The 13,788-nt window shown below is 47.3% G+C and overlaps 2 protein-coding genes across 10 annotated transcripts in view; one reads left to right on the plus strand and one right to left on the minus strand.

Annotated features, from left to right (window-relative positions):
• The window catches only part of LOC108249345 (probable G-protein coupled receptor 34), an 18,771-nt gene that overhangs the window by 3,090 nt on the left and 1,893 nt on the right, over window positions 1-13,788 (plus strand). Inside the window, 1 exon segment of the mRNA XM_025002108.2 lies at window positions 2,804-2,845. Within this exon segment, the coding sequence (XP_024857876.2) occupies window positions 2,804-2,845 (42 nt within the window).
• Window positions 157-13,788, minus strand: part of LOC108249344 (peripheral plasma membrane protein CASK) — a 27,117-nt gene continuing 13,485 nt past the window's right edge. Inside the window, exons 6-28 of one of the 9 annotated variants that reach the window (XM_017438672.3) lie at window positions 11,129-11,231; window positions 10,270-10,445; window positions 10,065-10,187; window positions 9,776-9,859; window positions 9,585-9,684; window positions 9,181-9,198; window positions 8,142-8,266; window positions 7,984-8,061; window positions 7,732-7,812; window positions 6,682-6,870; window positions 6,518-6,596; window positions 5,976-6,061; window positions 5,828-5,896; window positions 5,678-5,746; window positions 5,563-5,598; window positions 5,327-5,365; window positions 4,861-5,057; window positions 4,608-4,723; window positions 3,963-4,028; window positions 2,166-2,246; window positions 1,890-2,092; window positions 1,182-1,265; window positions 157-695 (exon numbers count right to left, since the gene is read on the minus strand). In XM_017438672.3, coding sequence (XP_017294161.1) covers window positions 519-695; window positions 1,182-1,265; window positions 1,890-2,092; window positions 2,166-2,246; window positions 3,963-4,028; window positions 4,608-4,723; window positions 4,861-5,057; window positions 5,327-5,365; window positions 5,563-5,598; window positions 5,678-5,746; window positions 5,828-5,896; window positions 5,976-6,061; window positions 6,518-6,596; window positions 6,682-6,870; window positions 7,732-7,812; window positions 7,984-8,061; window positions 8,142-8,266; window positions 9,181-9,198; window positions 9,585-9,684; window positions 9,776-9,859; window positions 10,065-10,187; window positions 10,270-10,445; window positions 11,129-11,231 — 2,379 coding nt within the window. In that variant the 3' untranslated portion in view covers window positions 157-518. Of the gene's footprint in view, window positions 696-1,181; window positions 1,266-1,889; window positions 2,093-2,165; window positions 2,247-3,962; window positions 4,044-4,607; window positions 4,724-4,860; window positions 5,058-5,326; window positions 5,366-5,562; window positions 5,599-5,677; window positions 5,747-5,827; window positions 5,897-5,975; window positions 6,062-6,517; window positions 6,597-6,681; window positions 6,871-7,731; window positions 7,813-7,983; window positions 8,062-8,141; window positions 8,267-9,180; window positions 9,199-9,584; window positions 9,685-9,775; window positions 9,860-10,064; window positions 10,188-10,269; window positions 10,446-11,128; window positions 11,232-13,788 lie in introns of all 9 variants that reach the window. The other 8 variants (XM_017438670.3, XM_017438668.3, XM_017438675.3 and 5 more) reach the window with 8 other exon arrangements.

Here is a 13,788-nt window from a genome sequence, read left to right on the forward strand (position 1 = left end):
GCCACTGTAGCAGCTTCTGATGTGCTTCGAAGTTGGGCCTGTTTGTCGCAGGGCCCGAGGAGACTGGGGTGATGTTGGAGGACACAAAGTACCACAAGAAGTGCCTTTAAAAGGCCAACACACACACACACACACACACACACACACACAGGCAACCACATAAGACTGGTTTATGGTCATGCTTACTATTGCCTTTCAATTAGTTCCATTCATCAATTACAAAAAAAAATTACAAAATATCTACTACACCGCCCTGTCCCTGTCCACCCTCCAGCTATCTGAGGACAGAACTATAGTCATGTACTTTATCATTTATATATACATGTATATGTATATATGTACACAACAATATGCCTTTGAGGCTATTGAGGAGGAGCGGGGGGAGGCGGGGGGCAGGATGAAGTCACTGAATGATGCCATTATTAGTCATTATTCTTCATTTCCCACAACAGTTTATCTACAGACACGAACCGGGGTTCGGGTCGAGGGGCTGGCGGGGTGGTGAGGCGGGCAGCGTGTCAGTACACCCAGGACACGGGGACCCACTGGGCCGTGGTGGACACCAGGTCCACGGCTTCTTCGAGCAGGCGGATGGTGTCGTCGATCTCGTTGTTGATGACGGTCTGGTCGAAGTAGTGGGCGTAGGTCTGCTGTAGCACCTCGGACTCCTTCTGGAGCCGCTGCAGGGAGTCGTCCTGCGCGGGAAAAACAAACAAACGGGCGCTCGTTTACGGCGATACCTCCTGTAAATAATCTGGGGGGGGGTGACTCACAAAGACAAGGCGCTCTAATAGGATTACAGAAAGACTAGTTGCTACTAACACAAACACAGGTCCGGGTGTGCTAAACTCACTTTGGTTGATACTTACAGGAAGTTTCCTGCACCACTTTGGAGTCTTGGGTGCAAATAAAAACAGGCGTGCCAAAGAAAATATAAACATGCTTAAAGGAAACGTTTATTTGCCAAAAACAAAGAAGGTGATCGTCACACTGGCTTTGCTTTCTGACCCGTTTGTAGCTTTTACTCATAAATAAACTGTTTTTATGACGGTGCAGCTCCTCAGGCTGGCGTTTTCATTCATGTTGATGGCGGGACCAGTTTTCGATCGATTTAATTTCGTGTGGCGTTGTGAATTGGGAGTTAAAAGCCAGTGTGACGGTGTGGGCGGCGGCGGCGGTACCTCAGTCATCCCCGGGGTAATGGTCGGGGCTGCGATGAAGATGACGTACGGAGCGAACTCTGCTGTCCTGAGGATCTTTAATGCCTGATGAGGGGAAAAATACATTTTTTTTAGTTTTATTCAACCAGATATTTAAAAAGAAAAAAAAAACTGATTGGTGATGTGTTTGCAAAGCATTATGGGAAACTGAGTTAGTCATGCTTCTTTACCTCTTCATGGTCAGAGGTGTTCATGATATTGTTTGGTTGTAGATTTTAACGTTCAGCTGAAACCCAGAATGTGTTTATTTATTTACACAGTTTGATTCGTAGAGACCGGTCCTCCACCATGGAGGTCATGTTTTTGGTCGTGTTTGTTTGTTTGGAAGATTATTTTAAAAACTACTGAACAGATCTTGTCAGACTAAAAGCCACTGGGCCTCTAGTTTGGATTTCTTGATGTTTCAACTATTTATAGGATTAGAAACACTTCTGTCGACTCTTAAAAACAAATTTTAAATGTTTCATGACTGGATAACAGCAGAGTTCAGCATTAGATGTGTTTGAGGTTCCGTTAAACAAAACCATAACATTTAATTAACTTTAAAGTATATCTCTGCTGGAATGACCAGTTTTTGTTCTTGGAGGTCATTTAAAGGGTTAATTAAGTAAAAAACAACAACCCAATCACAAAGCCATGGTTTTTATTGAAACCACTTCCTGTTCTGACCTGCGGCTCTACGTCGAGGATGGCGATCATGCCCTGAGCGTGGATCTGCCTGATGGTCTCCAACCGGGTCCCGTACATGGCGTCCTCGTGGCTGCCATATTCCAGGTAGTCGTTGTTGCTGATGTCCTGCATCATCTGGTCGTGAGTCACGAAGTAGTAGTTCTTCCCGTTCTCCTCGTCCTTCTTAGGAGGCCGGGTTGTGTCTGAAAACAGTCGGAGGGAACGTCGCTAAAAGAAACAAAAAGGGTTTTGGCTGGTTGGAAGCGTGGTTCTTACGAGGAATGGGGTAGGCGAAGCGGTCGGGGTGTTTGGCGATGAGCGTGTTCTTGATGTGCCTCCTACCAACTCCGTGTGCACCTGGATGACAGGAAACAGGAGGAGTTATCAGCACAGCGCTGTGGAAACGTTTAAAGCCGGGCTTCATGACGGCCTTCAGCTGCTTTTTCTGTCCTCTACTAAACCCCGACAGGACACCGTCTTCAGGACAATCTGTCTCTGTACAGTTGTCAGATAACGGCTTGTTGTTGCTAACGTTCTGCTTCAGGAGCCATTTATAGGTCAGATCAGAACCAAAAGCAGCCGAATGAGGGCTGACTCAAATGTTTTCCACATCATTAATTGTAATTATTCTTTAGTAGTTAGCCAAACTGCCAAAGTAGAAGCCTTAAAGTGTCAACTTGCTTAACTTTTTAATGCTCAGACCAGTCAGTATGATACTAATAGCCAATAAAATAAGATTTTAGTGCTTCTGCGGCATGTTGCCTGACAACCCCGAGTCCCCACTAGTTTGAATCTTTTCATTTTTAGTGGCAGTAAATCTGATTAATAACATGAAAACTTTGACTATTTAACACGAAGCTACAAGGTTTACATGTGAATTTATTGTGTTATTGTGTTTATATGTGTTCTTTCAGGTTGACTCGTGGAGGACATCGTCCGGCCGTGCTCAGCTTTGGGTGAGTTTTTAAAGCTCCTTTTAAGTTAAAGGGATAGTCCGGTCAGTTTGGAAGAGACGTCAGGGAGAAAGAGGCAAAAGTCTTCGTTCAGGCCAAGGGTGTCCAATCCTGGTCCTCAGGGCCTCCATCCTGCAGGTTTTCCTTGTTCCTCTGCTCCAACACACCTGATTCAGAGGTTAAATCACCTCTTCATGTTCTGCAGAAGCCTGTTAATCAAATCAGGTGTGTTGGAGCAGAGGAACAGGTAAAACCTGCAGGATGGACACCCCTGGTTCAGGCCTTTAAAATGTTTACAAAGCTTGTTGCTGTTTTCTGTTGTGTGCCGACGGTGCTGAATGTTGGTCCGATGACCTTAGCAGCTTCGACACACAACCGTCTGTGTTCGGTTGAGAAAATGGCCACAAACGGTGTAGAGATTTTATTCAGTCTGGATGAAGACTTTTGCCTCCTTCTCCAGATGTGATTGGGTTAAAAATAAGTGACTGGACCATCTCAGAGTGCTTAACCTAAAGGAAAATGGTTTGAAGCTGGGTTTGAACCAACAACCTTCTGCTCGGCAGTCAGCTTCTGTTCCCCTGAGCCACAACTGCCTTCATGTCTCCACAACCAATTCATCTATTTGAGTTTTAAACTAGTCCTGAATAGAACTCAGCTGTTGGTCAGAAAGCAGAACCGAGTCCAGACTGGAAATATAAAGGCTTTAATGGTAAACTTTCACACCACCTCACCTAAAGCAATAGCTCAGAGCTTTTGAAACGGGGGTTGAGGTCAAAAGCAGAACGATGTTTTACTTGTTGAGGTTGGTCCTGACCAGCCCTCAGCTCATCACTCTGGTCAAAACATCTACAACCGTGGTGTCCAGTCCTGGTCCTGGAGGGCCACTCTCCTGCATGTTTTTGTTGTTTCCCTGAGTCAATGGCTGACTTCCCCACACACACCCCTGTCACTCAAATCAGGTGTGTTGAAGCTGAGAGACGATAAAAACCTGCAGGAGAGCGGCCCCCCAGGACCAGGACTGGACAACAAGTAAGCTAACCGTCCGCTTACAACCACGCTTCAAAAGATCTGAACTACTACTTTAAAGTGGCCACAAAGAGGGGAAAAAGGGGAAACTTACCGAGTAAAACGAGCGTTTTCCTCTTGAACGACGGCAGTTTGACCACTTCTTCATAAGTCACCAAGTCTAGTTGGTCAAACACTGAACAGAGAAGAAAGAAGTCAGCACCAAAAAAAACAAAAAAAAGTGATTATTCTCAGTAATCGTGAGCTAGATGTGTTTCAGGAAGCAATGTTTGACCCTAATACATTTAAACAGCACTCTGTTATTAGACTGCAGAAGTTTCTACACGTTCACACAGAACTAACATTTATAAACAGACTAATTAGTCAGATTGAAACGTAAGATCAATCTGAATCACATTGCTTTCAACAGAAAGCACTCAGAAGTCAGGAGGGTAAAAGGATACCAGCTTTGAGTTACTTACATGCAGCCATGTCATTGGATAAGAGACAGCATGGAATATGGACAAAGGGTGGGAGTGGAAGGGTTAATAGAGACCAGAACCAAAAGAATAAAATCAACTAAAAAAAGCTGTTAGTTGCAGAGAAAAGAGGCTTCGAGGGAAAAACAGACGTGCAAACGTTAACACTTACTGGATCAGCAATGTGATTGCTTCACTTACATTTAAATATTTCTTTTCTGGATAAAAATGACTGACAGCGGCGGTTCTGATAAGACGCGATGCGCGAGGCGCCGGCTTACCTGCGTTGTGCTTGGCCAGGTATTTGTCCTTGTACTGTTTTTTCTTTTTGCCGAACCAGGTGCAGCTGGCCTGCTGCTCCTGCTTGGTCTTCTCCATTGCTATGCAGGCCACGCGCCTGGGGGGAGGCGGGACCAGAGCGGGGTTACAACCTTTTACCCGTCAGAGATTAGATCTCAGAAAATTAAAACCTTTCGATGCTGACATTAAAGCACCGTCTTGTTTTAGACTGACAGACTCGGGCGATAACGTTACCACTCCTGCAGCTCGGGCGAGGGGATGAGGCCCGCCGTGCCGTTCTTGGTGTTCTCCAGCTTGCCCTGCCACCAGTTGTGGTCGTCCTTGGAGATGATCTGGATGATATCGCCCACCCGGAAGCGAATGCCCGCCTCCTTGCAGGGGATGAGGTCGTCCTTCGCCGGGTCGTACTCAAACTGAGCACGGACGTAAATCTGCAGGAGGGGGGGAGAGAAACGGATAACCTGTTGGGTTCGGCGGGGAACAGCGGTCACCGGGATCGGGATTTTTTTTTTTTTTTTTATGCCAAGCTGCTCGTGTCGTCAAAGACTCGACACTTTTCTAAGCAGAAGCAGGAAACAAGGATGAGCAGCGGGATGAAACGGATCGGCTGCTTCTCCGAACTCTGCCGGGTGAAATGAGAAGAGCTGGGGGTCTACTGCTACACAAAGGGGGGGTGAGGGCTCCGTTTGTCACATCTTACCTTGATGGACAATTTGTCCTTCATAGCAGGTCTTGTCATCTAAAGGGTTGAGAGCATCACACACACACACAAATCATGCAGTAGAAATTTTGGGATGCAGAAACAGAATCAAGTGACGGGGGACCCAGAACCGGACTTAAGTTTTTAGATTTTCTGCCTAAGAGACGTTGGAATGACTTCTTCTCTAATAAAGTCGATGGAAACAGGAGACAGGACGAGAGCCGTACGGATCTCACCTGACGGCCTTTAGGCTGGATCGTTGACGGCAGATCCTGAGGAGGAAACAACATTTTCTTTATGAACAGTGGATATTAAGTTGCGGGGGAAGTGAAAAAGGAAGCGAACACATACCAGGATGGAGCTGGTGACACTAGCGTGACCGTTTGCAGGCGACTGGCGAGATAAATCTGGAGACTCTTTCTGCAACAGCGGTTTGGAAAAGGAGCCGTTTATTTCACTGCGAGGACACGGGGGACAGGGAGCGGATCGATGAGGTCCTACCTCACATGACATGGACTGGGAGCGGTAACTGGGGACGATCTTAAACGTGATGCTGCCCCTCATCTCCCTCTGCGGGGACACAACGTGGCCTCGTCAGCATTTATTCTGAACACAGATAATAATAAATAAACCAGACGGCGTGACGTACCAACATCTTCTGAAGCTGCTCCACCGTCTGGTTGGCGACACTGATGCCGTTAATCTCTCGGATCTCATCGCCGACATGCAGAGTCCCTGAGGTGGAGAGACGAATTAAAGTTAACATCAAGACCTTCCTGAGGAAGAGCTGCGGTCACTACATACAACTGGAGATATACGTGTGTGTGTGTTTTTTATATATATGCTAATTTTTAGAGATGCATACAAGCATATGTATATAAATATATACAAGCAAGCATTTACATGTGCCCATATACACACATACTCATAAAATATACATACATACGTGCATATATGTATACACATACATACATACTCTTACTTACTCACACGTTTGCATAGGTTTACACATACGTGTGTGTTTGTAAATACATGCATACACACATTAACATACATTTTTACACATGCATATGCTCGTATATATATATATATATATATATATATATATATATATATATATATATATATATATATATATGTGTGTGTGTTTGTGTGCGTTTTCTAAACTCAATGCTCAGTTATTACGCAGACCTTGTCGATGAATCATTCCTCCATGCATGATGCGAGCCACAATGCAGTGGTTGAGGTCGTCCATTTTTAGAGTAATGCCCTAGAAGAGAAAGTGGGACAGAACAGAGATGTTGTCAAACATTTCAGCGCTGGTGGACACGTCTCCTGACGGACCGCTGACGCACCATCGGCTCGTCCGTGTTCTTCTGGAACTGCACCAGCCGGACCCTGGTCACGTTCTCCAGGTCCATGTCTCCGTTGGTGCTGTCCGGAGAGTCTCCGTTCAGGTACGGCGAGGTGGGGGGCGGCGTCACCCTCAGCGCCTCGTCGCTGTACACCTCGTGGGCCACCACATCGTGGGTCTGCAGCAGAGCCTGCACGCACGGCCAGCGGCCGAGGGGTTAACTTGTTTGTGTTTGTAAATGAAGCAACAACAAAGTGTCACAATCTGATCCCTGTGGCTGCACACAGCTTCACCGCCTGCATTCAGGGTTGGGTGTGGACACATTTATTTTTGATCAAGCTTTCCGCAGCAATGAGCTGCAAAATCTCTCACTGTTCGGTGAATTATATTCCTCTAAACATTCTCCTGTCGTCGTGTCTTTAGCATTTTAGCCACCGTCAGCTAAACCAGCTGCTGTGTTTCTAGTCTAAAATATTCCTGCAGGTTTTTGGTTCTTGCATTCGTCGATAGTTTTGATGGTTTTCCATATCGAGCTCAGATTGGACTTATCCCAAAACAAGGAAGTCAGGAGCGCATTTTGCAAAATTACCCGTCCTTTTTGTCCCTGAACTGCTGCTAGTTGAGATCCGTAACACCTTCATCCGAATAAATGTCCAACATTTTTCAGTTTAGAGCTTCCAAAATGCAATGCCCTCTAAAAAGCGTCGCGAGAAAACGAATCATTCATCGGCGTCAGAAATCCTTTCACTCGTTCTGTTAGCAGCGGACTGACGACTGGATTAAACCAAATCTGAGGCGAAGCGTCCCACACCGAGCCCGTCTACACGAACACAAGCGCCTCCACCTCGGCGTCGTGTGATCGGTGCGATAAATGTGGCGGGTTCAAAGCTCAGCTGCTCGTCTTCGTGTGCCTCGCCAAGCTCAGGTGCTAAGCTGCTTTGGGGCTAAGGGAGTGATGTGGCTCGACTCACACACACACACACACACACACACACACACACACACTAACACCACTTCACGTAAGCTGCTAACAGAAGAGTGTGTTTCCCACCATGAAGTGAGGCTGTGTGAGGATCCTCCTGAGCTCCTTGGCTTCCATGTTCTCTGGGTAACAGGAGATAGTTTCCAGGACCTGAAAAGAAAAACGCCAGAATTCACCCAAACTAACCACAGCTGAAAATACTCAGATCTGTTAAATGAAAAGGTTAAAATAAGCCTGGGGTTGTTTAAATCAGGGCCTAAAGAGTTATTTTTAACCAAACTTTATCTACAAGAAGAAATGAAACGAACACGATTTCCTCACCTCTTTGGCTCTCTGCACTCCATCACTTGGAGGATTCCTGATCTGAGGAGACGACCTGGTGTTGATTTTATCATAGAGCTGCAAAAACAAAACACCTGATTAGAGCATGCCGACGCCGGCGCCAGCGCCGCGGCCCAACGGAGGAAGAGCCAGCTCACATCTAACAGGGTGTGCAGGTGCTGGTCCTGGAAGACGCTGTGCAGGAAGTCCATGTCCTTCTCGCTGCAGTCCGTCAGCGCGTGGATCTCCTCGAGGCTGTCCAACACCTGCGACACCGCCCCTGCGCACAAACACGCGGGCGTCACGCCACGGGACGGGCGCACGTTGACAACATTGAGCAGGCACACAAACAGGCAGGTAAAGAAAAACACAAAAGGGGACGGACGACACGCACAAGGCACACGACGGGGTCACGACAGGGTCACGACACGGAAACACGCAGAACGATTGAACCCTGACCTGCTGCATCGCCCAAACATGCAGCAAAAGCAGAGAGACAGCGGGACATGGCGTCAGTACAACATCAGAGGAAAGACACGTCAGAAAGTCTCAGTGTGGAGGGGTGGCTCATGGAGGGGGCGGGGCGATGAGGCGATGAAGAACGAGCGCCGCTTCCTGTCTTCGAAGCTCCGCTTTTATCGAGCAACTCGACAGGTGAACGAGTCTCACCTGTGACTGGATTTATCACCTGGAAACGAGCCACTTCGAAAACTGGATTCTTATTGGTTTAAAAAAAGGGGGGGGGGGGAATCCCCAAATGTTATACGAAGGGATTTCCCAGCGTTGCTGCAGCCAGCAGAGAAAAAGGGGTTCATTTAAAAGGAAATTAAAAAGAAAACTTAAATTTAAAGGTAGATGAGGATCTTTATTTAGCAGCACGGGTCACATCTGAGTAACATGATGGAAATAAAACAGAAAAATGAAGAAGAAATAAATATAAATGTGTCCAGTTGTGGGTTAATATGGTGACTTTTCTTACTGAGAAACATGCTGATTAATCTGTTAATAACAGGAAAACATGTTTTCACGCATCAGGAAATTCTAATAAAACCTGAATGCGTGTAAACAGAAGGTGGGGGCGGAGTCATACCTGCGTCGCTCGACACAAGGAAAGGAAGAAAATGCAGCTACAAGCAGGTGGTGAGGGATGAGATCACACAGATTAGTGATGGGGGGTGGGGGGGTGGGGATACGTACTTTCAGCAGCTAGCAGTCCTACAGACGGCAGAGCAGAAAAACACCACAAAGAGAGGATTAGAGGTTTGCTGCAAATGTAAAGAGGCAGCAGGACGGCACACATATGGTCCCTACGAGCACAGAAATAACCCCGTCACCAGGAAGTGTCTGACAAGCCCCCCCGTCTCCCCCCCTGATCGGTCTTTTCTTATCGCAGGAAGTGAAAGCCCCCCTGGGAGGTGGCAGGGGGGGCTGAGACAGAGAAGTGAGGCTGTTGGGCAACATCTGTCCTCGTTCGAAACAGGAAGTGTGACTCGGAACAGCTGGCCGACACAACGGGAACCAAATGATTATTATTATTATCATCGTCGGCTGACGTTTGGTCGCCGCGCTTACATCCTGCAGGAAGGAGCCGCGGCGAGTACCTGAGGAGGTCGGGTCCTCCGAGAAGTCGTGCAGCTCCTCAGGAGGGTCTCCGTAGTAGGAATTAAACTTGTGGCTGGAAACGGCGGCCAGGACGGCGCCCTGAGGCAGAGCGGAGGAAAAACAAACAATGTTGATGCAAACAAACCTTTTCTGTCATCAATAAGTTCCTCCGAGGGAGGCGGGACTTAACCTTCAGCTTCCTCCTGGCGTTGAACTTCCTCAGCTGCTCGACCGTTTCGGGCAGGTGGATCTTGTAGGCATACCTGTCCCTCTCCTGCGGGGGAGGGGGGAGGGGGGGGGCATGACCACAGACAGACAGAAGAATAAAGTCAGAGTTTAAACGGATGTGAAAGCAAAGCTGCGGCTTCGTGTTTGAGTCAGCATGAATGAGATCACTGGTTGAAAGGTGACAGTGTGTGTGTGTGTGTGTGTGTGTGTGTGTGTGTGTGTGTGTGTGTGTGTGTGTGAGAGCCACTTGCCTTCAGCCAGGGGTGGTTCAGGGCCTCGTAGACTGTGATTCTCTCGGCCGGGTCCAGCATCAACATGCGCCTCACCAGGTCCTTGGCGCTCTCCGAGATGTGAGCCCACTGACGCGGGTTCATCTGCGCAGACACACGGAGGACAGAGGCGTGTCAGGGAGACGCCAGGAGGCCGCCAGCGCCGAGAACTACGCCCCCCCCCCACCTTGTATTTGCCCTTGATGATGGCCTCAAACAGGCGCTCCTTGGTGCCGTAGAAGGGCAGGCAGCCGGAGAGGAGGATGAAGAGGATGACGCCGCAGCCCCACACGTCCACCGGCTTGCCGTACGGCTCCCTCTTCACCACCTCGGGGGCCATGAAGTGTGGCGTGCCCACCCGACCTGACGAAAAAACACATTTAGAACCGAGCGACGGCGTCGTAACGTTTAAACGACGAGTTCGCTTCGGGTCATTCAGGAAAGTTCTGCAGTTTATGATGAGCTGATTGTTTAAAAAACAAACTGATAACTTTTATTTCTATATATTTATACAGCAATAATTGTTTAACTTGTAGTAAAGTGTTCTGTTTTTATATCCGTCCATCAAATTATTCATATTTTATATGTTTGTTCTCCCATCCATGCATACACACGTCCCTCTTGTGGACACGTCCACAGAGGACGTCTCCAGTCCTCTGTGGACCTGAATAATCTGAGCAGCTGCTGGTCTTTCCCTTCAACATGTGGATCGTTTCCATCTCATGTTGAGCTCCGTGTTCAGCGTGCTGCACACCCTGATGCCAAACAGCCCTGTGACTACCTCCCCCTCTTCAAATAAAGGCTGATTACTTGGAGACGCCGGTGATGACGGCGCAGCTTGGTGTCAACCTTTTCTTCTCAAAGGACTTCACCCTTTTCTTTCATGTTTTTATTTAAAACCAATGACTGGTTAGTTATTTTACTGACCTTTGTCGGGTTTCCCCCCAAAAGAACACAAAGAAATCAATAACAGGTTGAATATTTGGAATTTCCCCAGCTCCTCCGTTATTAAAATCGTCGTCGCAGGAGGTTGTGCGTGTTCGTACCTCCGGCTACCAAACCGGACTCTCCGAGCTGTATCGCCACTCCGAATCCTCCCAGCTTCACCGGAGCGGAGTTCTCCTTGGAGGCGAGGAGCACGCAGTGAGGCTGCAGAGAAAGAAAGAAGGATTCAAGTCAAACTGCAGGCAGGGTCATATGGAGTGAAAGCAGCTGTGTGCAGCTGTGTGCAGTGAGTGTGCAGCTGTGTGCAGTGTGCGCAGTGTGTGTGTGTGCAGTGTGTGTGCAGCTGTGTGCAGTGTGTGCAGTGTGTGTGTGCAGTGAGTGTGCAGTGTGTGTGCAGCAGTGTGTGTGTGCAGTGAGTGTGCAGTGTGTGTATTGTGTGTAAAGGTGCAGGGTCTGATGTGTGCAACCGCCGCTGAGTGGAGCTCAGTTTCACATCGAGAACAACACACGTAAACAGAACCACAGAGCTGAAACAAGCTGCTACAGCTTTCCTTCAGATGCATCAAACTATCTGTGATTTGATTGGACCACAGCACAATTAGTCTGATCTTCATGGACCAATCGAAAAGCTCGCAGAGAAAACTGCTGTAAAATCCTAAAAAAAACAGAAATGACGACATGAAGCAGTTTGTAGGATTAAAGAAAATAACCTGCTGAAGGAGAAGAGCTCAGATTTTAGATTTGGTTCAGGAGGAAAAACGGGTTTTATTTTAACCGGAAAAGTTATATTCACCAAATCTAAAAGCAAACTAAAATACTTACTGATCAACTAAACATAACTAAACACAAAACAACAACAACACAGCATTGTTAAGAAACTAAAACCAAAAATATTAAACTTCCTCCCCCCCCAGCAGGAAGTGGTTCGGTCCAATTATCCTCCTCCGTGTTTTTAAAACTCCCAGGAAACACGGCGGGAGATGAGTTCATAAAAACAGGTTAAAACCAATTAATTTAACCTGTTAAACCTCGAAACGAATCAAATGTTGCTCCTGAACCACCTGGAGTCCACTTGGTGTCTTTATACAGCTAACATTTTAAATTTACATTTTCTGGCCGTTCTGTAATAAAGTTGTAACATGATTGGCTGTGCCAGGCTCATAAATTCACCTAATTGGTCAAAAGAGGCGTCAATCAAAAGAGGAGGGTCTAGATGAGCATTTTGACGTCCTGGTCTTTAAATATGTTACCGTAGAAACCCTGCAGGAAGCTTTAAAGTGAAAGTTTTCATTCAGAATAAAAGCAGACTTTTTTAATTCCTCTAATTCCTCCGCTGGAATCTCTCCGCCGCCACGGGCAGAACATTACAAACAATAATAATCATCTAGAGGCTCGCTGACTCTTCAGAAATCCAGGAAATCTAAAGTGACCATCAGCTGAAGGCAGCTGGAACACCGTTTGTGGAGCGATTCAGAGAAGGTCGGAGGAAACCGAGGTCTGCCCGGCTAACGTTAGCATCAGAGTTGAGCCACCACTTCATGCCGCCTCATCGTCTTACTTCCCCGGTTCTGACTGCTGAGGCCGTCACCCCACCGTCCCCGGGTTCTTCTTCCGGGAGAATCGGAAACGACTCGACGCCCAACCCCGGTCACGGATCCTTCCAGTACCGACAACGACCCCAAAACATTTACCAGCTCGGCAACGACGGCGCGGCGCTGCTGGCTTTCTAAATAATAACCGGATAAATAAAGACAGAACACCAGCGGAAGTGAAGCAGCCAATCAGAGAGGTTCTGTGACTGAAACGTTTGAAAACTACGAGAAATTAGGATTTATTTTTAAAGCTCAAATCGCCACCGCCCGGCGAAGAACGGAGCGAAACAAAATGAGCTCCATCACTTCACCACTTCCTCTCTTTGATCAATTTTACTCAAACTATTTAAACTCTCGGTGGTTTCGGAGCCCGAACGCGTTTATTTTTTTCGCTCTCAAACCCAAAAAAAAAGCAGCTTATGAAACCTGAAACGAATCGCGTGAAAGAGTCTCAGGAACCCGCCGTCGAGGTGGCAGTGGGTTTGACTTCCTGTGCGAGGGACGTGGATGGAGCCGACTGTGATGCAAGATAAGAGGCGCAGCGAGAGAGAGAGAGGAAAGAGACGAGATACGAGAGGACAGACGGCCGAAGCAGTCAGATCTGTCACAATATGTGAAAAAGACGCTTCGATTTTTAGGGTTAGAAGCTGAAACAACAAACTGGACGTCTTTTTGTGTCCCATGGAAGGAAGACTGATGGTGAGTTTATCAGCTTTTATCATCTGTGCGTTTTTCTGTTTTTCTACCGTTCAGAGGCAAATTCTCAAAACTTTCCGTCGATTTCTGAATTTATCGGGACTCCTTTTATCCGCCGTTTCATCTGCAGCGAACCTAGAAATGATTCTTTTTGACCTTTTTTAAGAGCTTGAAAATTTCCCGTCGGCCCAAACCGAATCTGACCGAATTATTCCTTTTTTTTGTCGTTGACGGCGGCGGTGGCGTCGACGAGACACGTCCCCCGTTTCAGTTTCTGCAAGTCGGCAGTTGTTGTGGCAGCGAGCGTCGTGGTAACTTTCTTCATCTTTTATATCGAGCGTGAAAGAAACAAAACAAAAACTGCTCGCTTCAGCAACTTCTAGAAATCTGTCTTCTTGTTCTGGAAGCAAACCGTGTTTGAACGCGACGTTAAAGACTCCAGTTCTGACGTTATTAAAATGGGGGGGGGGGGG

Source organism: Kryptolebias marmoratus, linkage group LG23 (assembly GCF_001649575.2).
Source record: "Kryptolebias marmoratus isolate JLee-2015 linkage group LG23, ASM164957v2, whole genome shotgun sequence".
Taxonomy (NCBI): Eukaryota; Metazoa; Chordata; class Actinopteri; order Cyprinodontiformes; family Rivulidae; genus Kryptolebias; species Kryptolebias marmoratus.